Genomic DNA, 21,972 nt, shown 5'->3' with positions numbered 1-21,972 from the left:
ACTATGTCAATAATGGCAGTGACATTAAAGCACCCATATGCGTCAGCTGCTGCTCGACTGCTGTTGACAAGAAAGAGATTGGGTGGATCTATTTACTGAGCCTGAGCACCGCCATCAATGTTATCTAGCTGACAAGCTTCGGGTCGGACAGCTTTGGTAAATTCGAATGAGAAACGCAACTCATATCTAGACTACTTAGCCACAGCCACCTCCTTTCCACCTCCCTCGGATGAACATTCCAGTCATAGATGCTGTGCATTCTCCGGTGTAGGCTTCGTCCACCTGAAAGCCCACCTGATGTTCAAGGCATGTCAAGAAATTCGAACAGGCGCCTTGATCCTGTACCGCTTTGACTCCTGATTTCTTATAAGCATGCCGGTGGGTGCGCTCACAAACAGTCCACCGTCACCACCATGGGCAACCAACATTCAAGATCGTCCAAACAAGGCACCTTTGACAGGTCGGACTCGATATCCAAACCAAAGGCCCTCGCCTCCAACGCACTGGATCCGGGCATTAAGCAGGATCAATACTACGGAACCCCCAGTGGCGCATCTCATGTGCACAGACATGCTTCCGCGCAGGTATCGCACACCCCAGGCTATCTCGCCGTTCCTTCCCAGAATACACATCGACGGAGCAGGTCCGCTGTAGCTGCATTGTCTACGCGGAACCGCGAGTCTGCGCCACCGCCGTACGAAGTGGCGATGTCGTCCGGTGCGCCCAGTCCAAACACACTGGCAGTACCACAATCTGGGGTCCAGGGACGACGGAGGTCGTTCGCGAGCGTGTCAAATGTACGGGCTCCGGAGGGAGTGCCGCCGATGTCTGCGGCAGACCGTATGGAAGCTCTGCGCAGGCCCATGCGCCAGAACAGTGTAGAGGATGCGCTGGAGACTCTGCGCAAGTACAACACTGTCATCATAGTTGATGACTCTGGGTCAATGGCAGGTAGCCGGTGGAAAGAGGTGCGTTCAGTCACGAAGTCTGCGGCGGACGGCCCGCTTATGGCAAGACAGGCTCGCGAAGCGTTGGCAGCATTAGCGGGAATCGCGTCGAAATATGACACCGATGGCATCGACGTTTGCTTCCTGAATAGCAAGCATGTTGGGACCAACATGAATGTACGCACATCTCCATGGTCTTGGTGACTCTGTATCCACTCAACTTGACCACTCGTAGGACCCAGCATTCGTCCGACGGCTATTCGATACAGTCCGGCCCGGAGGGATTACACCTATCGGCGAGAAGCTCGAGAGTCTGCTCCTATATTATCTCGACAGCTTGGATAAGGCCAAGGCGCGAGCCGACGAGGGGGACAACTCCCTGATGAAGGGCATCAAGCCAGTCAACTACATCATCATCACAGACGGTGCTGCAAGTAAGTTTGAATTCTCACTGACCGTGACCAAAGCTCATCATCTCTCACTGGAAGCTGACGATCCAGAAGCTGTCATTGTGGCGGCCGCCCGGAGACTGGATGCCCACAACTTCCCGCTTACGCAGGTCAGTGCTACTGTTGGTTTACGTTTCCACGGTCTTACGTCGATGGTATATTGCAGGTCGGCATACAGTTCGTACAGATCGGGAACAGTCGTGATGCCACTGAATTCCTCAACGAGCTCGACAATGGTCTGGGTCAGAATTATGGTATCCGAGACATCGTCGATACCACACCTTACACAGGTGGCGAACTTAGCGCAGAAGTCATCATCAAGATCTTGCTCGGAGGAATCAACAGGCGAGTGGACAGGAGGGGCGGCCGGAGCGTCGTCTGAACGAGGTTGCGTGATATATATCCCCTTGCCACTTTCTTTCATCCACGTCACCTGTATCATCTTCTTGTACTTGTGCACCTCAACATTCTCATCTGTAGCCGTTATGCTTTCGTAGCCGACCTAATTGTGTAGCGTTACAATTCACATATGCTTCTACAATGCTCACCGTATGTTTACCTATCCCAGTCTTCCAATGCGAAAGCAAATACACCAAATGTCGGCGCGGCCTCGCCAGATCCTGCTGCCAAACTCTCCACCCCTCGTCTGATGAATCGCACCAGAGCGTCCAACTCTGACGACATCTTGTCCAGCCGATCGACGAAGCTCTCGTCGGGTGCCGACATCGTCGACGCACCCATGGAGAACGACGGCTCCGGGGCATTCGCCGCCAGCGGGTCGTTGTCGAGGTCCGAATCACTCTCCGAGCTGTCATCGGCACCCTCTTGTGAGATCTGCGAGAATCCGATGACGTTTCTCCTCTGACGTCTCGCACGACGACTGCGATGGCGCTTCGTAATGATCAACGAGTGCCGCGAGATGTCGTGCGTCGTGTCTCCTGCGAAGGCGACAAAGCAATCGCTGAAGTGAATAGACATGTCGAGAATCGATATGATTGCACGTTGTAGGGCGGCGGTCTAGATAAAGATATCAGGATGGAACTCAAGACGCATCGCATAATGAAAGGCTGACATCACGCTGCAGAAGGCATCGGCTTTCTACTTTGGCAAGGCTACGAGAATACTATGTTATAGGGCGATAAGCCGATTCAGACAGTCATACTCACTGTTCGTCGTGTAGTCGGATCATGTCGTTTAGTGATTTGGTTTGCCGGAAGTCTTTATGGAAACTGAGTACTTCCGCATGCAAGACCTTTCGACATGTTAACATCGACCTCTCGATCAAATACTAGGACTCACATTCGTCGCTACAAAGTTCAGCAGCGTGCTGATAATCGCATGAATACCGCCGAACCGGTACGCCAGTGAGGGTGAACTCACTTCACAAACCACGATAGCTTGCTCCGCATGGCATAGAATACCTTCATTTCGCTCGCCAGACGCGACGTGCTCCCAATCCCACCCCGAACAAGGATGCGTTCGAGCACACTCTTCGCTCGCCGTATCTGCAGCACGAAAGTGAAGATAGAAGAGTACGTCTGCATGGCCTTCGGTCCGAAGACGTAAGTCAAAGGGAAGGGGACGGCGTATTCGAGTGAGAAACCCTCGAAAGCTCGGACCGTCCGTGTGACAGATTTGTCCTTGCTGCCTCTGTGCGAGAAGCGCACGAGAGATGTTTCGATCCAGCGGTGTGTCCCAGCCTCCGCGACGTCATGAAAAGCGGTATTCAGGAAGTGGAAATCATTCCATGCCTGCCTAGAATCCATCTATCATGAATGAGACTTGAGCATCAATGTCATGCATGACATTCCATTCAATCCTCTTACCTTTGTAAACAAGATGTCAATGAAGTGAGACATAGCGTCCCCTCTACGCATCAAGCAGACGTTTTCGATCGCCGAGAGGTGTAGCATCAAGTCGCACTCTTCTACCAGTACCCTTTGCAATGTTTCTTGTGCCAAAGAACTGTGTGGCCACACGGCATCATGCAGAGCTTGAGAGAGCTCTTCTGTGGACGTGAAGAGTAACCTCGACGCCAAAGGACTGGTGTCTTCGCCATTCCTTGCATGCCTCGCTTCACCGAGTGACGCGGAGAATGTCGGCCACTTTGCCATCCAGGATCCAGGTGCATTGCGATCCAGCAGCACCGCAATATCCAGCACGCGGAGTAACCCGACAGCTTTGCCGGCATCCAGGACGCCTTTTGCCACACTGCTGAGGAACACAGGGACCGCCGTTCGTCTTGCTCCCTCACCTTCCCCACCTTCCTCCCGCAGCACGAATCCATCCGTCCAAAAGTCAGGGTCAAGTAACGGGAGTTCGTTGTCTTCAACGAAGAACTCCTCGTCCAAATCAGAGAGGCGACTGTTCTGGTGCGAGGTGATCTCCCGTACGGGCATACCGTCTTTCATCCAGCGGCCTACCATGCTCCACATCGGCTCTGCGGACTCGCTGAATACTTGCATGAGAGCGTCGGCCGAGACGTAATCCCCCATCGAGACATGCTCTTGGACGGTAACAAGGAGCGAGTCAAGCAATAATGCACCGAATGTAGAGGGCGACATCTTCATGGGAAGCTCCGGGAGCGTCCATATATCGACCACCGTATCAGCAGTCCGCCATGCGCGCCGTGTGACCTCGCGAAGGACGTCGAGGATGACGGCGAACGCATCGGAGAAGGTATCTCTGACCGCCTTGTCCAGGCTGAGGAAGCTTACGACGAGTGGTTCGCCGACCCCTGCTTGAGCGCGGGAGATGTCCTCTTCCTTGGCAGCACACCATGTGTTGAAGGCTCGGAGTTGGCCGTCGACCGCCGCTGAGAAGGCCTCGAGAGTAAGTGTGCTTTGACGATATATGTTGAGGAGATGCATAGGCCTGTCTGAGGCCCTGTCGTCTTTCCCGGCTTTTGAATAGATCGCGGAAACGAACTTCCGCAGGTGTTGCAGCGTAGTTGCTAGCTGAGCGAAGGAGGTCAAGATAGAAGCTTGAGCACCTGCAGTCAAGTGAAGTAGCTGCAGCTTCTCCGTAGGCTGTAGTACTGCTTGTCAGTGAAGTAACCCAACGAAACCATAGGATCTACTCACGATAAACGAGAATGCGTGCTTCCCGCTCGTCGACCATTCCAGGATCATATTCCGATCTCCCTGGAGGGCCATGAGGACCTCACGAACCGCATCGTGCTCATGTATATATCTCTGGCAACTACTGAATACGGCACGTCAGATAGGTACGATAGCGATACATACCTGTGTTGATGGTCCAGCAATCTCGTTCGTGTTCTGACTTCCAAGGACTCGGTACATCGTAGGGCCTGCCAGTGCACGTCAGACGTCTTCTTGTATCGACAACAAGGTACCTACCTAAGGTTGAGGCATCGCCTACATTGAAAGCTCGAGCGATCGGGGCATCCGTCCGCCATCCTGGACGCCAGTACTGCCGGGCTTGCAGGTCCTCAACGTCTTGCCGATGACGGTACGCAGCAGGAGGGAAACGCAGTTTCTCAGCGCCGGCTTCTTGATCAAGTTGGCCGTCCTCCGTGGGGTCGAGGACCTCCGACGAGGACAGGGATTCGTCCAGATCCGAGTCGTCCCATGGCGACAGAGAAGGTGTGCTACCACCACTATGCGTATCGAGGTGATCATCGGTGCCTCGGGGATAGACGCCCTCCCAGTGATCTCCTTCGAATGGTTCCTCAGCAAGAATAGTCTCCCAGGTAAGACCTGGAGCCGATTCCTTGGGGTTACTGAGCCCATCCAAATAATCTTGTGCACGCTTCAAAGTGGTCTCGTCAGGCGCGTTCGAAAGTGCGACCTGAAATGCTCTTCAACTCCGACGCAATGACCTACTGTTGTCTCGATGAACATACCAAGAGTTGCAGATGTGTGGGGAAGCGAGACGTCTATGGTATGTCAGTACGTGTATGCGTACATACTACGCCTGCGAAATCACCTTGATTTCTGAGTCGAGATCATTATTTTGTTCCGCCTGCGTCTTCAGCGTGCGATGTACAGCTTCAAGGGCATCTGCCAGCACGTCATGGGAGTTGACTCGGGCTTTCTGTACATGTCTATAGCTGTCCGTCAAGGGCCCATGGAGGCCGGTAGTAGTCAGCTCACCCTCGGATGTGCTTGTCCATCGCTTTCTGGTCCACATTCCCCGATGGCCTCGCAGTCAGATCGAGATTCTTCGAGACAAACCCAACAGCCATCCGAAAATTATCGTGGTCGGTCTCAGCAGTGAGGCCCGTCACTTGTGTGACCAAGGTCTGGTAGAAAGGCACCAGACGCGTCGATTGCCGCGAGATGGGACGTTGGGATAGACGGGAGCCAGGTCTTTGGGTAAGTCGAGAGCTTGGTCGCGTCGACAAGCTCGACGCAGGCCGTACAGCTGACAAGCTTGAAGCTGGTCGTACCGCGGACAGACTTGAAGCCGGTCTTGCAGATGTTGGGCCAGACGAACCTCGTGAGGTCCCGTTCACCGTAGGTGCACTTGATGAAGGTCTAATTGGAGCATTGGTTGATGGACGCAGGGAAGACCCAGATGCTGGACGGGTGACTACAGGGGCACTGGAGGACGCAGAAAGCCCGGAGTCTGCGTTAGAGGGCTGCACGTTCCTTGCCCGGGAGGGCCCTCTAGAGACAGACGGATACATGCCAGTTGGTAAAGCAGCTGAAAATATGTGATTTGATGAGTTATAGACTGCTAATAGAGCGAGAGTCCGCTGCGACTGCTGTGATAGTACTGGCTAAACTTGAAGGTCAGCGGCGGCGAGTCGGAAAGGTCAAGGAACGCGTAGGCGCCCACGCGGAGAACGCGCCGTCGCGTGACATAACGCGTTCAGTCGCGCGTCACATCTGCGCCGGGCCACTGGCAAGCCACCGAGCACATAAGTACCTCGTTGACCTTCTCTTCATCCTTCCTAACATTCAAAATGGCTACCCATTTTGCTGCTAGACGGCTTTGTGGTACAGTATCCTCCTGTAGGCTTTCCACGAGGGCGTACTCTACGGGCAAGCCGTTCACCCCGGTCACAAAGACAACGCCGAAAGCATATCCGTCCCGCCCCAAGTTTCCCGCAGCGAATGCTAGCACGAGCACGGGAAGGCCGGCGACACCCAGTCCAAGTGCTGGCAAAGCGGACCCCGTGGTCGTCGATGATATACCGCCGGAAGAGCTGTCTACGCCGCCAGAGAGCGTCCCCTCGTCCTCGGTCCTCGCTTCGACTATCGCACCTTCGCCACTCGGTTCTGAGCCAGATACACAGCCTCTCTCAGACGGTACTCCTACCGACTGGTCGAAGAGCTATTTTGGTCTCTCGACTCAGGCGTTCTCCAGGGAGGTTGCGGACGTTCTGCTGGCTCCCATTGAACCACTTGACGTGGAGATCAAGCCAGGTATGCATGTCGTGCTTGTTTCCTCCCGCGCCAATGAATAATTCCGTCTGTAGATGGTCTCATATACCTGCCGGAAATCAAGTACCGGCGCGTGCTCAATAAGGCGTTCGGCCCAGGTGGCTGGGGCCTTGCTCCGCGAAGCGAGACACATGTCGGACCTAAGATCGTGAGCAGAGAGTATGCTCTTGTCTGCCTCGGAAGGTTAGCTGTCCCTTGCGTACATCCTCTTTCCCGAACTAATGTTTTTTCTCAGGCTCGTCGCTATTGCACGAGGAGAACAGGAATACTTCGATCCCAACGGGATACCAACGGCGACTGAGGCATGCAAGAGCAATGCTTTGATGCGCTGCTGCAAGGACCTTGGCATAGCAAGCGAGCTCTGGGACCCGCGCTTCATTCGCGAGTTCAAGGCGAAGCACTGCGTGGAAGTCTTTGCTGAGCATTTGGCGAGCAAGAAGAAGCAAGTGCTCGTCCATCATCACCCCGCCGTCCTCTAACTGATGCAATTTACAGGAAAAAGCTCTGGAGACGCAAGGACCAGCCGAAGTTTGAATACCCGTTCAAGGAGTAAACTTCAAGCTCAGCATTGTCGCTATTCTCGGATGGCCCTCTACCCTCGCACTAGATGCATTAATGACACATTGGATTCGCCTCTCACAACCAACTCCCAACTTACATACAGTGATAAATGAGATGATGCTAGATCTACTCCACACGGCATAAATAAGCGGTAATCTACTTCTTTGCATTTTTGCGCCTCCCTTTGCTCTTCGAAGGGGATGATTTCGTGTCAGTCGTCTCGGTTGTAATAGCCGTCGTCTCGGGGGAGGAGCAGCATCCTGTGGAGTCCCACTCTCAATCTTCCTCGGCGGCGGCTGGTCAGTTCCCGCATTATGGTGCATCGCTTTCATCACGAGGTTGGCAATTGCACCAGAGGCAATCATGAGGACCCATTTGGGGAAGAGGATGAGGAACTCGTAAAAGCGCTTGAGAGCCAAGCTGATATGGTGCAAGGCAGGTTCCCTATTACAGACGCGTCAATAACGAAACTGGAGCCTGAGGGAATCAAACGTACCAGGATCCGCCGGGAGCGAAAGGCGAGTCCCACGGCTGGTTGTCGCGCCATCTCTCCTGGAGGAGGAAATCACGAAGCATCTCTGGCTCAAGCCTGACAACATTTGTCTTGTAGAAACGTAACGTCTGCCCGCGCTCGGTCAAGACGACCAAGTATGGTGCCCTTCATGTCACGGAGGTCAGGACCAAGACGGGAATGCAATACTGCCTAGACTCACTGCCAGATTGACCATTTCGTCGTGATATACGTGACATTGAGGTAATCCACGCGTCCCCAGCGGACGTTTGGCAGGTCACCAGCAATGACGGATTCGTTGAAAGCCTTATCGAAGGAGTCGTCGAGTTTCTGGGAGAGGGCGTTCTTCCCGCCCTTCGAAACCGAGCTACAGCAGTCTTAGCCAGCATTTACAGTCTGAGGACGTTGCGCGCACATTACCAAGAACCATACACGCTCAGCCTCCTCCTCTAGCGTCAGCGGTTCCTCCACAATGACCTCTCCATAGTTGCCATCCGTGATTAGGGGTATCCGCGGATCCCATATTTCTGACTCTGCCAGTGCCTCCGCCTGCGCAAGCTTCTCCGTCATGTTCACGCCCATCTTGGACGCAATAAAGTCCACCGGTCCAGACGTGAGCACGTTCTTGAAGCTGAATCCAGGCGCCTTGCCCTCCTGCGTCGGCACGGGCTGCTGCACTCGATGGAAGACTTGCGTCGGGCGGACCTCCTCTGCTATAGGTTGGCCGGGCTTCCATCCTTCGGAGAAGTACTGCGCGCTGGCAGAGAGCGCAAATACGAGCGAGGCAGACAGCACCGGTAGAAGCTTCATGGTGAAGGAAAAGAGAGAAGGGTGAGCACGTCGTATGCTCCGCTGGACCAAGACAATACCTCGGAGGCAGCATGGTGCGCGTTACGATGATAAGCCCTAGAAAGGAAGCGTGCCTGGGCTGGAAAGGAGGCGATAAGTCTCTGAAGGGAAATCCAATTCCCCGGTTTACGGTTGCCCGATAGTCCGGGGCCGGGCATTTTGCACGACGCGCCTCAGCCACATCGCGTCGCTCGTCCTCCGCCTCCTCCATATCCTCTGAAACTCATGCAATACTCACGCTACAGCCATAAATGCCTTCCTACTGCACCGAGAGCACTGTGAACGTCAAAAAAGAGGTACTGGTAAGTCCATACTGGCCTGAAACCTCTCGAGAAAGCTCGACGACCCCGGGAAGTGGTAAGCGCCCGACGCGACTCGTGCGCACGTCTGGAGGATAGTACCTATGTACACCTTTCTGGATAGACTAAAGGCAGGATCGGAAAGGTGCTCTGCAGGGAAAAGGATATAATATATGGTGAGTCATCATATGCACACACTGTGTCTTTACTTCTCAGACTACGGGTGCGGCTCGAATCGGAGCGGCCCATGTTCTCAGACTGAACAGCATTGCAGGCACAGTACCTGATCTGCGAATTCAACCGCCACAGAGAGCACAGCGAGGGGAAGCACTGTGGGGCTTTCACATGTATTCGTGGCTGTAACAGGTGAGTGATAGCATTATAATGTTGTCTCGGAGTCGTACTGTGCCGCAGGCCTTCGTGTATATCGACAAAGAGAAATATATAGTGTCTCAAATTGTACGCATACATCACTCCATCACCACCAGACATAGCATGTGCACTGAAGTACTGAATGCTGAGGACTGGATGCCTACACCGTGAGCCTCAGAAAGCCTTACACTGTATAGTAACAGTAAGATTTCACTGGGCCTGCCGGACGCACACTGCGATGTTGGTGCCGAGGGTCGTACAACCCTATGATCATGATCTGTATACCTGTTCGACATCCCACATACTTGTATCAAATATCCATGCACCATAGTCATCATACAGTTATGTCCTCTAGACTTCGAGTCCGAGCGAGTCGCGGCGTTGTCGGGCGCTTACCACTTCCCGGGGTCGAGCTTTCTCAAGAGGTTTCAGGCCAGTATGGACTTACCAGTACCTCTTTTTTGACGTTCACAGTGCTCTCGGTGCAGTAGGAATGCATTTATGGCTGTAGCGTGAGTATTGCGTGAGTTCCGGAGGATATGGAGGAGGCGGAGGACGAGCGACGCGATGTGGCTGAGGCGCGTCGTGCAAAATGCTCGGCCTCGGACTATCGGGCAACCGTACCGGTTCTATATTTGCTTCCGCCAGTTTAGTTTGCTGTGTTTCAGCGATGGGCGCCTACGCGACCGGCAGTAGCGCGGGAGCGTGCGGTCGTGCTCTACGGCGGCGGTGCAACGCTCGCAGGCTCCTGGTCGCACATCTGCCTGAGTTCATGTCTCCTTTTTGAACTGACGTGGATCCCTACGACGACCCTATAAGGACCATCTGTGCTTGGCGATCCGACGGCTGTGACCTGTTTGGTGCGAGGAATACTGCGGGATGCTCTACGCGTCACCCCTCAGATTGCTCTGGGCAGTCTTGCCACTCTGGCTCATCTGGCATATTGCTGCAGCACCTACAGATGGTGAGTGCACGCGTATGAAAGGGATCCGACGCTGCTAACTCCGTAATAGTACCATCAGCAGCCTCCTTCTATGTCCGTTCCCTACCCGGGCTGCACCAAGATGTGAATCATCCATTGCACATGTTCTCCGGTCATCTACCGTCCGACCCGAATGCTACCAATGTACCAGACACTGAAGTCACCGCACACCTATTCTTTCTCATGATCAAGAATCGGCGAATGGCGGACAAGGAGCGACTTATGTTCTGGTTCAATGTCCGTACACCCACTATGTCATTGACGTTCCGTGTGCTCACAACCAGCAAAGGGTGGTCCAGGATGCTCATCCTTCGATGGTCTAATGATGGAAGTTGGTCCCTGGCGGCTAGACGGCAAGGGTGGCCTGAATGTCATTGAAGGGGGCTGGGAAGAGTACACGACTATGGTCTACGGTGCGTCGCGGTCTCTTCCACGTCGACTCTAGTCTTACCGTGTCATGCAGTCGATCAACCCGCAGGGGCAGGCTTCTCGTACACCTCGTCAGACCATTATCTGCATGAACTCTCCGATGTACGTGGCAATTTCTACTCGACCCAAAGCAGAGTCTTAATACATCCTACAGGCGGCAGCACACATGGTGGAGTTTTTGAAGAACTTCTATGATGTATTTCCCGAATATAAAGACGTCGACGTAGGTGTCATATCAGTTCGTCATTTGCGGCTGTGGTCTCATATTTCTGATACAGACATATTTAGCGGGCGAGAGCTTCGCCGGGCAATACATACCATACTTTGGTTTGTTACCCGTGTGCTCAGGCCACTGACATGTCACTTACCCGTTCCGCAGCGGATGCCATCCTAAACTCCACATTGAACATGCCATTACGCGGAGCAGCGATCGGTAATGGCTGGATAGATGGCCGTCACCAGTATCCCTCCTTCCTCCAGTATGCAGTCAAGCATGGCCTAATTGAAGAGAAGTCCGATGTGAGTCATCTTACTGAGTGATGCTAACTCAGCGACTCATACTCGCGCACAACAGGAATGGAAGCACGGGAAGGAAGCGACGGACAATTGCATGAAGGAGTTGGATAAGCACAAGGATCACGAACCTGTCAAGGTCAATATCTGTGAGGGTGTCATGCATGAAGTCATCAAGAGTAAGACGCGAAAGTGAGCATATGGTCCTGTCGCAAACAATGCCCGTCGCTGACTGTTACGTTACGTGGACAGAGTCAATGGCAAGGAGATGTGTCTCAACATCTACGACGTGCGGCTTCAAGACGAGTCGCCCGCCTGCGGCATGAACTGGCCACCAGATTTGAAGCATATGTACACCTACCTTCAGGTAGGCTAGTCCGCTGCGCGACATCTTGCCGAAGTGCTAACACTTAGAACAGCGCCCCGAAGTCGTACGCGCCATTCACGCATCTGAAGCGTCGCAAACCTGGACAGAGTGCAGAGGAACGATCCACCATGCCTTCAACACAGCCAGCTCTCCATCCGCTATCACGGTCATCCCTAGAGTACTCGCCAAAATACCGATCTTGTTGTTTGCTGGCGACCAAGACCTCATCTGCAACTACGTCGGGATTGAGAACCTCATTCAGGCGATGTCGTGGAACGGTGCCACTGGACTTGGGGTATGAAAATCACGGCGTAGAACTTGGGCAGGGGACTGATAGGGGCGATGACAGACTGTCAAGACAGAACCATGGTCAGTCAACGGAACATCTGCTGGGACCTGGGTCTCGTCACGGAACCTCACTTATGCTAAGGTCCGTTCTGAACACCTCTACTGCATACGAGACTCTGACCTTACGGCTAGATCTTCAACGCGTCACATATGGTTGGTTTCGACGCACCACATATCACTCACGATATGATTCTGCGCTTCATGGGCGCCAACTTCAGTATGATTCTTGATGGCTCCGCGCGGATCCCAAGTGCTGTCGGCGACAACAGCAAGCCTATACCTGAGCTGTTGGGCAACATCCCAAGTGCAAGCGCTACACCCTCGGAGACTCCCGAGCAGGACAAGGCCAAGTGGGAAGGTATGCGTCTGTCTTAGCCCTCATTCCTCGGTGCTGATCTCGTTCGCTAGCGTACTACAATGCCGGCTCTGCAGCGATGGTGCTTGCTATCATCTCGATCTTCATCGCTGGCTTCATCTGGTGGCGCTACCGCCGGAGCAGACTGCGTGGGCTGCAGGTCACGACGGACGACTCGACCGCGGAAGAGAACATCCCTCTCGCGACGAGTATGACGGATGTGAACGGCCATGGCGACAGGGATGATGAGGCACCGTACAAGCAGGCCAAGGGGAAGGAGCGGGCGCAGGAACTTCCGAACGAAGGGGCGATATTCAGCATAGTGGGCGATGATGAGGATTTGAGGACGCCTAGGACAGGGCAGTGATGTTTCATTTCGTGCAGTAATTTATGATCTCGAGTTAATTGAGGTTCTGGAGATATATGGTCGCTCTATGTCCATGTCAGTTTTGCAGTAGTCTCCTCGTTAGGGCGTTAAGTACAGGTGCCTGTGCTCACAAAATGAGTCGTGTTCCGACGCGTTATGCGTGTTCAAACAGGTTTGTGGTAGTCGCTCGACGACAGAGATGGTATTCTGGATACCCACACTAATAGTAGACAAGGATGGGATATACTGGTGCATACATGTAGGGCAGACGCAACCAGTGATTGCTAACTTACATACGTATTGCATGGATGAGGATGTCTGTGTTATGGTTTCACCGGACTGTCAAAGCGACATAGTCGCAACCCATCCGGAGACGGGCGGGTACAGGAGGTACAGGAATATAACACCGTGCATCCCCCGCTCGACCCCTCCAGCGAGTCGACACCGAAGTGGACTCAGCCGTGGCGAGAGGGAACAGGGAAGACGCACTCGCTCTTGTGAGCACCCCGAAGGACGCCTCGCTCCGCCGACTAGAAAGACGTCACTCAGAGGCAGACCTCTGCGCGCGAGGCTAACGGTTCGGAAGTCGGACGGACACTGGGAGAACGGCGACAAATTTGCGCGCCCTTATATCCAGGGCGCGGGCGGAGTTTGGTTTAGGGCGAGCTCCGGCGCGACGCGGTGCCACAGACGCGTCCAGCGCCCGTCGCGAGTTCAACGCATCCCATTCGCACTGTGCTCGACGCCTCGCCGACCTCAGGACGCACTGGCGAATATGGTGGACAGAAGTCACCGCGTCTCTCGACTCTCTGTGCATCCTCGCTATGCTCCGCGGGAATCCGTCTTCACGAGCGCTCCGGAGCTGTACCGTTCGGACAACGCTGTCTGCAGCCCTTTTCTACGTGAATGTGTGCTTGCCATGGAGGATTGTTGCGAGGAGGTGAGCACTACGAGGTGTGGCTATGTCTCAGTCTTTGACTTCTATGCAGGCGAGGGAAGCGCAGAAGGTCGTCCGTGAGGGCACCTACGACCTGCCCCGCATCACAAAGGTGCTGGAGAATGAGCGGGTCTGTCCCTTACTCTGTCCCACTCCGGGCGTATCTTACTGAAATACGCTTAGATATTTCTACTCACTGAAGAGGCAACCATCAGGAGATACAAGGCCGACCTCACAGACGAAATTGAGCCACAGATTAACGAGTTGATCTCCAGGGCGGAGAAGGGGCTTCAGATCCTGCTAAAGAGGGAGAGCATGCTGCAAGCTAAGGTCGGATTTTCTATTCACTGCTCGTGAAACTGGTCTTGGAACGTCAATCAGGTCGAAGCGTCCATGTCAAAGCGGCCATCCTCACGAACGGCGGTCACTATCAATACGGCGGGGATGTCGAAGCTAGACATTAGGAAAATCCAGATGCTCTCCAGGCAGCGCGAGAAGCTCGAAGATGATGCGGCGGCTTTACACAGGGAAATCGACGAGTTGGTGCGTATTTGAGTTGCTCGCGAGCCATCCAGGATTCACATTGCGTGTCTGTCCTGCAGGAGCTCGCAGCAATGAAGAAGAGATGATCAAGCTCACTTCTCGGGGTTCACAGTCAGTTAGGATTGCTTTTTTTGCTATTATGCATTGATCATCAACCGTGCTTTTCTTCATTGCATCTGCAGTTCCCCGATGACGACCGCCTCGGCCACTTCGCCCGCCTTCAGCTCGGACGGCCCTTCGGAGGCTCGTGGAGGGAGGGCGACCAGACCGTTCGCTCCGCTGAGGCTTGCCACCCTGCTGGAGCGCTGCCCGCCCGTACTGTACGCCACCAATCCGCCGGAGCCGGCCTTGATGACCACGCGGTGGTACTCCAGTCGAGGGTCGAGGCGCATGGAGTCGCGTAGCTATACCAAGGTGTACCCCTTAGACTATACCCAATGATACCACAGCTTCAAAGTGTCACCTACCTGAACCTTCACGCGCGGCAGCTGGCACTGCGCCTCGGGCCAGCCTCCCAGCATGCGCAGTGCGGGGAGCACGAAGATATGGAACGTCACGAGCGCGGAGGCAGGGTTGCCGGGGAGCGCGAACACGGGCACGCGTCCGGCGGGCGTCGGGACGGTGGCGAAGGTTGTTGGCTTGCCGGGCTTCACCTTGACGCGCCCGAAGTGGATCGTCCCGCCGAGGTGCCGCTCGATGACGGGCTTGAGCAGGTCGCTTGCGCCCATGGACGTGCCGCCCGTCGTGAGCAGGAGGTCGGCCTCCTCGAGGCCTTGCTTCAGGACGGCGACGTGCGCGTCGAGACTGCAGTCCGTCAATAAGGGGATCCATGTCAGGGACCTGAAAACCCACTCGTCGGGTACGATGCCCAGGTCTATGACCCGATACCCCATCCCCTCCAACACCGCCTGCAACGACGGCCGGTTGGTATCCCAAATCCCGCCCCACTCACCGAGCATCGGCTTCGGGTCCTGCAAGTCCAGCAGCTCGTTCCCCGTGCTCAGCAGTGCCACCACCGGCTTCGCGTACACCCGCACGCGCCGCCTGCCCACAAACGCCAGGGTGCCGATCTCCCCGCCCGCAGCGTGGAGCACCTGCCCGTGCTCGAGGGCGAGCGCGCCCTGGCGCGTGTCGCTCCCGGGCGCGCGGACGTTCTCGCCCGGGGGCACGGCCACGAGCGTCTCGACCGCCGCCTCCTCGACGTCCGCGCCGGTCGCGTCCTTGTGCGTGCTGTGCAGCCGCGTGTCCTCGACCATGATGATCGTGTCCGCGCCGGCGGGGAGCGGCCCGCCTGTGTTGATGCGGAAGATCGTCCCTGCGGGAAGGGCGTCGGAGAGGTTGTGCGTTTTGGCGGTGACGACTTTGTAGATGCCTGGCGGGTCGGTGGCTTAGGGGATGCGAGTGAGCTGTAGTTGAGGAACAGTGGTCAAGGGGGACTGCGTACAGCGGAGGGCGTACCCATCTACGCTGGTGGTCGATGTGGAAGGAACGTCCTGAGGCGCATGCACGTCTTCGGCGAGGACATGCCCCTTGAGTTGTGGTGTGACCTGTGAACAGACCTCACAATGTGTTCATGCTGAAGAATAAAGGCATGTCTTGGCGCACTGGTTGCTCTGCAATACTCAGCGGCTCAACTTCCTTCAGGATGGACGCTAGCGCTTCTTCAACAGTAACTAGAGGATATGGCGATTCCCGATGCCGAGTCGTCACTATATGCGGATTCGTATGAGAAGGCGCATGCAATCCCGAACATTCATCCTACCAACCTGGTTGTGAGGGGTCATGCGACAGCGCAGTCCTGGGCTGAGGCGCATGGTGGTCATGGTCATGGTGGTGATGATGATGGTGGTGGTGGGCATGAGTGTGCTCAGACTGTACGGATTCATTGACGGCACTGGCGCCTGGCACATCACTATGCAGCTTCCTACTGGATGCGCCTTTGACAAGCTGCAGAGCGTGTTCGATAACATTTCCCCGAGTAACGCTTCGAGGTTCTCTCTGACGGCCTTTACGCTGCCTGGGAGCGTTACCACAAGCGTATCTTTTACCGTGCCTGCCACGGGACGTGCCAGAGCAGCCATAGGTGTCTTCTGCAGCGATGCTGCCATCATGAGGTGCACAAGCCCCGGGGCTTCTCTCTCAATGAGCGGGCGGATCGCCTACAACGAGTTATTCGGGCTCATTAGGATACCGCAGAAGGGAGACGTTCGCGCGAGCGGAGTGCGCACCTCCGGTGTGCGGTCGCGCACGCCGAACCCGGTCCCGCCAGTGGTGACGATCCAGTCGACATCGCCCTGATCGGCCCACGTCTGCACGGTGTGCCGGATGCGGGGCTCGTCGTCGGGGACGACGAGCAGGTGCCTACACTCGTAGCCTGCGCCGGCGAGGACCTCGCGGATGGTGGGCCCGGACTTGTCCAGGGTGGTGTCCGCCGCGGCGGTGTCGCTCACTGCACCGACGCCCGCGTGCACGGCTCAGCGCATGTCTGACTGCTGCAGATCGCACAGCTGACCTGTGAGGATGGCCACTCGGGCTTGCGACATTCTGAATGCGATCTTAATGCGGCGACTGGATCGCCAAGCGGATGGTTTGTTAGAAAAGAGGATTTTGTAGGATACAGAGTCCTGAACAGAGAGCGGAGGTTACCTGCACTGAGTCGGCTCCGATAAGCGTGCGGCAGGACCTCTGTCTATGGTGAGGGGCCTGCAATTGTAGCACCGTGCATCAGCGACCGTACGCGACGGACGGGCGTGTTCCCACCTCGGACGGTGGATGTATTGCGGGCGCGGGGCAAAAGTGTGTTGATGCTCACGAGATATACCAGCTGAGAAGCCTGGACCGCGGTGGGCTGGCTGGTGAGGGCAGGATGGACGTAAGAACGGAAAGGCTAACGGAGGTCGATAGAGTTTCCGATAGAACGCGCGCCCAAAACGGACACTCGCGCCACTGCACAGTGCGCGCCCCGACGCGCCCTGCCCGTCCCTGCAGTGTGCAGGCATGATGGACGCGCCATGTGCCCCGCGCGAGGTACACGGCGGCGGTAGCAGGGGCAGCCGGCGTGGCCCGGGGGTGGGGAGGCGAATGTGCGTCGCAGGAGGGATCAGGAGGACGGCCTCGCACGTTCGCTTAGCGGGGCGGCGAAAACGAGATTTATGGCGGCCTCCTATTGCGTTACGCGTGCCACCATGGCCTCTCTCCGGGTGTTCTGGAGCGCACGCACGGCCGTCTCCACTTGCCGCAGGAGGGCATGCCCGGAGTCTCTGCCAGCCCACGTCTCTCGGTCTGTCTCCGGCCACCCGGGGCGGTATATATACCCCTCTCGCTCTCTCTCTCCCCCGCCCCGAGTCCCGTCTCGCGGTCGTCGTCTGTCGCACTCTACCCACTCCTTCTTCTCCCCCTCGTTCGCCATGTCCTCGAACAAGGCGCTGCCCGAGTGCTGGGGCCATCGTGGTGTCAGTTGCCCGTCCCTCCTCTACACGTCGCGCCGCCACTGACCCCGCACGCGCAGGCTTCCGCCACCTTCCCAGAGAACACCCTGGCGAGCTTCGAGAAGGCCATCCGCGACGGCGCGGAGGGCATTGAGAGCGGTATTTTTTCATAGGGCAGTTAGACGGTGTTGCAGTCCGTAACACTTGTGAGCAGACGTCCACGTCTCCCTAGATGACGTTGTTGTCATGTTCCATGACCCGTGTAAGTGCCCACGGCTCCTTGGCTGTTCTGCGCGTTGACGCCCTTGTAAATGAACGTTCCAGCATTGGACAGGACGACGAATGGGACAGGTGGGTGGCGCACTGGCGATAGGTTGTTATGGGACTGACACGTCATGCGCAGGGCTGATCAGAGAGCAGAATTGGTACGGTCAGGAGGGCATGGAGCTCTTGAGGACGATGAAGGAACCGAAGCAGTCCATCCCGACCTTTGCGGAGACGGTCGAGCTTCTCATGAGGGTGATTCACGCACTTCCTTCGGGACTGCAGCCACGTTGCTCACATCGGCATCCTTCAGCCTGAAACAGTCACGTCAAGTTCAACGTCGATGTGAAGGTGCAGAACAACCCCGCGCGGTTGTTCGCCCTCATGCACAAGGTCATCTCGGCTCAGCCGAACTGGGAGACCGACCTTGCCCGCGCATCCTGGTCGGCCTGTGGCACACCACCTTCATCCCCCATGCGAAGACGCACTTGCCGTATTGCCGACGCTCGTACATTGGCGAGAGCACCGAGATTGCGCGCAAGTACTTCTGGGACAGCGTCGACGTGTTCTCCGTCAAGTTCGCCGTACTGGCCACCGTTGAAGGCGAGAAGTACGCGACTGCCTCCGTGATTCGTGGTTTCTCCGAGCTAACCACGCGTACACTGGTCGACAGGTTCAGGAAAGCGTGCAAGGCGTCGGGAAAGAAGATCATGGTGTGGACCGTGAACGAGCCCGTAGAGATGGTTGAGGTGAGGACACGCTCTGCGAGCTCGCACGCGATTGGCCAAGCGGTCTTACCAACGTGCCCAGGCCGTGAGATGGGGGGTGGACGTCATCCTGACCGACGTCACGAAGGTGTGGCTCGATCTCCGGAACGCCCTGTACGGTGAGCGATCTCGGGCAAAGCCTATCACTGCGGGGGACACCGGTGTGCTCATGACCTCTGCGCTTTCCCCTTCTAGTGGACTACGACAAGATAGCGGCGCAGTACGGCCGCACGTTCCTCTGGACCTCGTGGAAGTTCTACACGCCCGCGACGCGGCTCGGCGCACGTTCCTCGCGCGCGTATATCGAGTCGTTTGTCGGGCCGTTCCAGGAGGTGCAGGATGCGACGCCGGCTGCCCCGCGCGTGTCTGCCTCTGCATGATCCTCGGTCCCTTGTTCTGCTTCTGCTTCGCTCTGCTATTCTCCATACCGCTCGCACCGACCATAGACTTAGTAGTGTTGTCCGCATCCATAGACACCGTAATCTCTTTCCACTCTGGTGTTGCCAGTGCGTGTGATGAGTGTATGACACGGACGTCCGACAGATATCGTGACACGCGTCGGATGGTGAACCGAGTATGGCCGCCCACCGATCCGACCTGAGGCGTCACGGCGGAAAGAGAGTGAACTTACGCAACAACGCGCCTTGGCCACATACCGACCTGGGGCGCCGAACATCGTTGCTCATCGTTGCGAACGACGTTGAGGATTGGACGTTGGCAGTCTTCGGGGGCCCTACCGACCTCCTACTAAGGGTCGCATCCGCGATTAGACGAAGATCGGGGTAATTGGGGTCCTATCAGCGGCGCGTGTTACACTCAATTTGTGCCACCCAGCGACGGCGGCACCTGGCAGCTCACCTTCGCACTCACTCACTCTCCTTGAAGGCCCTGCCGCCCCTGCTCTCCCTAGTGCCCGCAATCTGTGCTGTGGCGACTCTAGGACTCCATATAAAGAGCAGCCATGAACTCCCCTGGCATCCGTCCCACTCGCGGCCGGCACCGCAAACGGATATCCGCCCTGCGCCTCTCGTCCGACTCCACAGTGACAACCCTACCGCCATATACCTCGCCGCCCTGGTCCAGGCATGCGTCCCTGGACATGTCGGACTCAGACAAGCCCCCAGATTACCCAGACAGTGCCGAGGAGGCCGATGCAGACACTGATTCCGACGAGGACGATCTTGTCTACGTACAGCCGCCTCTCCCCAACCTCACCTCCCCCCGGACCAACCGCGTCCGCCGCCCACACTCGCAGCTGCAATCCGCGCGCGCGTACCCGCAGGCGCAGACGTACTCGAGCTCCTCGCAGACGCACTGGCGTCAGCACAGCACGGCCGGCAGCAGCGATCCTTATCTCGACTCGCTCCTCGCGCGCAGCGTGCACGCGCTCGAAATGTCCAATACGCTACTCCAGTCGTCCATGTCCACACAGAGCAGCCTGTCTGCCGTGCTCCAGGACGACCCCATGGCGGACCTCTCGCTCGAGGCGCGCGCGCAGATGCTCTCGCGCCGCGTGAGCGCAAACCGCGGCGTGCACGAGGGGTGGGTGGACGACCTCGACGAGATCTACCGGAGCGTCGAGGATCTGGTGGACCTCCAGGAGAGGGACGAGGAGGACGAGGCGGAGCAGCTGTCCAAGGTGGAAGTGCATTCCCTGAGCAAGAGCGCCCCCGCGTCTAGCTTCGGAGACAACTTCAGCAAGGGTCCACCCACTGTGGGCGCCGAGGAACGCGTGCAGGTCCGCAGAAGGCCTTCGTTGCGCAGACCGTCGCTGGATAGTATGGGCGGCTCCCATCTTGAATATTCAAACCACGATCGGAGTCATTTCGTCGCACCGGCCCCGCGAGCTCTGACTATCTATGTCGACTCTACGGATGACCCAGACTCCATCAAGCTGCCGCCCACACTGGGCTTGCGGACCACCGTGCACCTTCCGCCTACCCCTTACCTTCACAAATAACTACCGCCGACACCAGCCGCGAAATATCGGTGAAACCATCGGACTCGACAAAGAGTATAGTCGACGTGCTATCTTCTTACGTAGTCTCGCCTCCTGCCGCAGGCCCATCCGGCTCCGTGTCCTCGTCGCCGCGCTTCTCGATCATGACGCGCAGTGGTAGAAGCTCAAGCACGAGTTCCAGCTCAAAGACCGTCCGCCGAGTGAGGCAGTCAAAATCACCACCCGCCGCGACAACGTCTCCTTCCTTCCGATCGCGATCGCTCACGCCCATGCGCACCACCACCCCTCCCCACGCACCCCGGCCTATGACCCCGCCCATCGAAGAGCTATCCGCCTCATCGTCCTCATCATCATCCGAAACGCTGCACGTAGACCGCACACTCGAGTCGCTGCGCACCATCCTCGGCAAGCAGCCCCCGTCCGCAACGTCGCCGAGCAGCAGCAAGAGCTCGTCGCTGCCTGTGCCCCGGCCCTCTCTACTCGCCCCACCGACCGTCGCACCCATCTCGGGCACCTCCAACGCGACCGCCTCCATCTCGCGGCTCTTCACCAAGGCCCGCCATTCCTCATCCACCCGCCCACCGTCCCCGCCCCGCCAATCCGTCCTCAAGAACCGCTCCGCGCCCCCAACACCCATGGCCACCGCCCCGCCCACGCCCCTCATCACCGGGTTCCCCGAGCCGTTTGCCGGGCTGCACCTGAGCATGGCTGTCCCGGGCCTCCGGCGGGGCAGCGTGAGCGCAGGCGCGAGCACGGCGTCCTCCGGGCGGTCGACGCCGAAGCGCATCTCGTTCGCGGAGCTGCCCGAGAGCTACGCGGGGAGCAAGCCGGACGGCGCGCCGAGCAGGTTCCGGGACAAGCTGAAGGGGAAGGAGCGGGCGCGGGGCGCGGCGAGGGCGAAGGGGAAGGGCAAGGGCAAGGGGAGGGACGAGGAGGAGGGGGGGTGGTGGACAGGGTGGTTGCTCGGTGCGGCGGGGACGGGGAGCGGGGCGGGCTTGAGTATGGGCGCGTCGAGGGAGGAGCGGATGAGGGGCCCTGGGTGGAGTGCGAGACCTGGGTATGTGGGTGGGGGATGGGAGGAGTGGGGGGCATAGCAAGCTGCTTTGCGGTGCGCTGCAGTCTCGTGTTTTCGTGAGTGGTCGCGTATCGGCCTGTGGGGATGCTGCGCGAGGCTGATCTATCGTGCTCTGCGTTGTAGGGGAATGTGTAACTTATCCAGTACTGTACTAACCTGCCATGATCGCCACGCTCGTGCTAAGAACACTCGCTTCTTCTGGATCGGAACCGTTACTGTTTTTCGCCCGCGGCTGCGT

General features: G+C 57.1%; 10 protein-coding genes across 10 annotated transcripts; 7 read left to right on the top strand and 3 right to left on the bottom strand.

The window, feature by feature from the left end:
* The first annotated feature begins 4 nt into the window (after positions 1 to 4).
* B0H18DRAFT_965497 (uncharacterized protein) lies at positions 5 to 1,923 on the top strand. Its single transcript, XM_048043268.1, has 6 exons — positions 5 to 88; positions 180 to 968; positions 1,020 to 1,124; positions 1,183 to 1,381; positions 1,436 to 1,506; positions 1,563 to 1,923. The coding sequence occupies exons 2-6, from the start codon at positions 414 to 416 to the stop codon at positions 1,776 to 1,778; spliced, it is 1,146 nt and encodes a 381-aa protein (XP_047900914.1). The 5' UTR covers positions 5 to 88; positions 180 to 413; the 3' UTR covers positions 1,779 to 1,923.
* Positions 1,924 to 6,038, bottom strand: B0H18DRAFT_965495 (Spc98 family-domain-containing protein). The gene is made up of 12 exons (XM_048043267.1): positions 5,512 to 6,038; positions 5,345 to 5,462; positions 5,262 to 5,294; positions 4,756 to 5,206; positions 4,642 to 4,706; positions 4,480 to 4,590; positions 3,223 to 4,425; positions 2,777 to 3,162; positions 2,696 to 2,723; positions 2,563 to 2,648; positions 2,469 to 2,508; positions 1,924 to 2,413 (listed from the first exon to the last, which is right to left on the bottom strand). The coding sequence occupies exons 1-12, from the start codon at positions 5,601 to 5,603 to the stop codon at positions 1,952 to 1,954; spliced, it is 3,075 nt and encodes a 1,024-aa protein (XP_047900913.1). The 5' UTR covers positions 5,604 to 6,038; the 3' UTR covers positions 1,924 to 1,951.
* A 288-nt stretch (positions 6,039 to 6,326) lies between these two features.
* Positions 6,327 to 7,341, top strand: B0H18DRAFT_949549 (mitochondrial genome maintenance MGM101-domain-containing protein; the record flags this gene model as incomplete). Its single annotated transcript, XM_048041907.1, has 4 exons — positions 6,327 to 6,789; positions 6,843 to 6,990; positions 7,043 to 7,253; positions 7,303 to 7,341. The coding sequence occupies 4 exons, from the start codon at positions 6,327 to 6,329 to the stop codon at positions 7,339 to 7,341; spliced, it is 861 nt and encodes a 286-aa protein (XP_047900912.1).
* Positions 7,342 to 7,349: 8 nt separating this feature from the next.
* Positions 7,350 to 8,689, bottom strand: B0H18DRAFT_866690 (uncharacterized protein; the record flags this gene model as incomplete). The annotated part of the gene is made up of 4 exons (XM_048039798.1): positions 7,350 to 7,812; positions 7,865 to 8,026; positions 8,082 to 8,246; positions 8,295 to 8,689. The coding sequence occupies 4 exons, from the start codon at positions 8,687 to 8,689 to the stop codon at positions 7,350 to 7,352; spliced, it is 1,185 nt and encodes a 394-aa protein (XP_047900911.1).
* A 1,589-nt stretch (positions 8,690 to 10,278) lies between these two features.
* Positions 10,279 to 12,760, top strand: B0H18DRAFT_949547 (alpha/beta-hydrolase; the record flags this gene model as incomplete). Its single annotated transcript, XM_048041906.1, has 13 exons — positions 10,279 to 10,363; positions 10,413 to 10,618; positions 10,671 to 10,794; positions 10,845 to 10,912; positions 10,965 to 11,033; positions 11,089 to 11,137; positions 11,190 to 11,329; positions 11,385 to 11,515; positions 11,576 to 11,690; positions 11,743 to 11,985; positions 12,040 to 12,120; positions 12,171 to 12,396; positions 12,447 to 12,760. 13 exons carry the CDS (start codon positions 10,279 to 10,281, stop codon positions 12,758 to 12,760), a joined length of 1,851 nt encoding a protein of 616 aa, XP_047900910.1.
* Positions 12,761 to 13,479: 719 nt separating this feature from the next.
* On the top strand, positions 13,480 to 14,703 carry B0H18DRAFT_965483 (Spc19-domain-containing protein). Its single transcript, XM_048043266.1, has 6 exons — positions 13,480 to 13,700; positions 13,750 to 13,827; positions 13,881 to 14,027; positions 14,079 to 14,240; positions 14,300 to 14,351; positions 14,423 to 14,703. Exons 1-5 carry the CDS (start codon positions 13,536 to 13,538, stop codon positions 14,324 to 14,326), a joined length of 579 nt encoding a protein of 192 aa, XP_047900909.1. The 5' UTR covers positions 13,480 to 13,535; the 3' UTR covers positions 14,327 to 14,351; positions 14,423 to 14,703.
* B0H18DRAFT_1080874 (molybdenum cofactor biosynthesis protein) lies at positions 14,408 to 16,783 on the bottom strand (the record flags this gene model as incomplete). Its single annotated transcript, XM_048031293.1, has 9 exons — positions 14,408 to 14,644; positions 14,708 to 15,044; positions 15,093 to 15,627; positions 15,685 to 15,787; positions 15,846 to 15,949; positions 16,007 to 16,167; positions 16,209 to 16,399; positions 16,469 to 16,689; positions 16,753 to 16,783. 9 exons carry the CDS (start codon positions 16,781 to 16,783, stop codon positions 14,408 to 14,410), a joined length of 1,920 nt encoding a protein of 639 aa, XP_047900908.1.
* An 864-nt stretch (positions 16,784 to 17,647) lies between these two features.
* B0H18DRAFT_1080873 (PLC-like phosphodiesterase) lies at positions 17,648 to 19,079 on the top strand (the record flags this gene model as incomplete). The annotated part of the gene is made up of 10 exons (XM_048031292.1): positions 17,648 to 17,692; positions 17,749 to 17,827; positions 17,883 to 17,930; positions 17,993 to 18,019; positions 18,072 to 18,187; positions 18,266 to 18,325; positions 18,415 to 18,542; positions 18,606 to 18,681; positions 18,743 to 18,818; positions 18,895 to 19,079. The coding sequence occupies 10 exons, from the start codon at positions 17,648 to 17,650 to the stop codon at positions 19,077 to 19,079; spliced, it is 840 nt and encodes a 279-aa protein (XP_047900907.1).
* A 581-nt stretch (positions 19,080 to 19,660) lies between these two features.
* On the top strand, positions 19,661 to 20,659 carry B0H18DRAFT_1112276 (uncharacterized protein; the record flags this gene model as incomplete). The annotated part of the gene is made up of 1 exon (XM_048032791.1): positions 19,661 to 20,659. One exon carries the CDS (start codon positions 19,661 to 19,663, stop codon positions 20,657 to 20,659), a length of 999 nt encoding a protein of 332 aa, XP_047900906.1.
* A 269-nt stretch (positions 20,660 to 20,928) lies between these two features.
* Positions 20,929 to 21,753, top strand: B0H18DRAFT_1112275 (uncharacterized protein; the record flags this gene model as incomplete). The annotated part of the gene is made up of 1 exon (XM_048032790.1): positions 20,929 to 21,753. One exon carries the CDS (start codon positions 20,929 to 20,931, stop codon positions 21,751 to 21,753), a length of 825 nt encoding a protein of 274 aa, XP_047900905.1.
* Positions 21,754 to 21,972: the final 219 nt, after the last annotated feature.

Source organism: Fomitopsis serialis, assembly GCF_022376445.1.
Source record: "Fomitopsis serialis strain Sig1Antser10 chromosome Unknown B0H18scaffold_1, whole genome shotgun sequence".
Classification (NCBI taxonomy): domain Eukaryota; kingdom Fungi; phylum Basidiomycota; class Agaricomycetes; order Polyporales; family Fomitopsidaceae; genus Fomitopsis; species Fomitopsis serialis.
The sequence above is the reverse complement of the archived record's forward strand: the minus strand, read 5'-3'. Positions and strand labels throughout refer to the sequence as shown.

Bases quoted from the DNA above. Each gene is read 5' to 3' on its own strand.
- B0H18DRAFT_965495 (XM_048043267.1), bottom strand. From the start codon at position 5,603: ATGGCTGTTGGGTTTGTCTCGAAGAATCTCGATCTGACTGCGAGGCCA. The intron at 2,649-2,695 runs GTGAGTCCTAGT...ACATGTCGAAAG, and splicing joins TGAACTTTGTAGCGACGAAT to GTCTTGCATGCGGAAGTACT. The intron at 2,414-2,468 runs GTCAGCCTTTCA...ATCTTTATCTAG, and splicing joins GATGCCTTCTGCAGCGTGAT to ACCGCCGCCCTACAACGTGC.
- B0H18DRAFT_965483 (XM_048043266.1), top strand. From the start codon at position 13,536: ATGGTGGACAGAAGTCACCGCGTCTCTCGACTCTCTGTGCATCCTCGC. The intron at 13,828-13,880 runs GTCTGTCCCTTA...AAATACGCTTAG, and splicing joins AGGTGCTGGAGAATGAGCGG to ATATTTCTACTCACTGAAGA. The intron at 14,028-14,078 runs GTCGGATTTTCT...AACGTCAATCAG, and splicing joins AGAGCATGCTGCAAGCTAAG to GTCGAAGCGTCCATGTCAAA.
- B0H18DRAFT_965497 (XM_048043268.1), top strand. From the start codon at position 414: ATGGGCAACCAACATTCAAGATCGTCCAAACAAGGCACCTTTGACAGG. The intron at 1,125-1,182 runs GTACGCACATCT...GACCACTCGTAG, and splicing joins ATGTTGGGACCAACATGAAT to GACCCAGCATTCGTCCGACG. The intron at 1,507-1,562 runs GTCAGTGCTACT...GGTATATTGCAG, and splicing joins ACAACTTCCCGCTTACGCAG to GTCGGCATACAGTTCGTACA.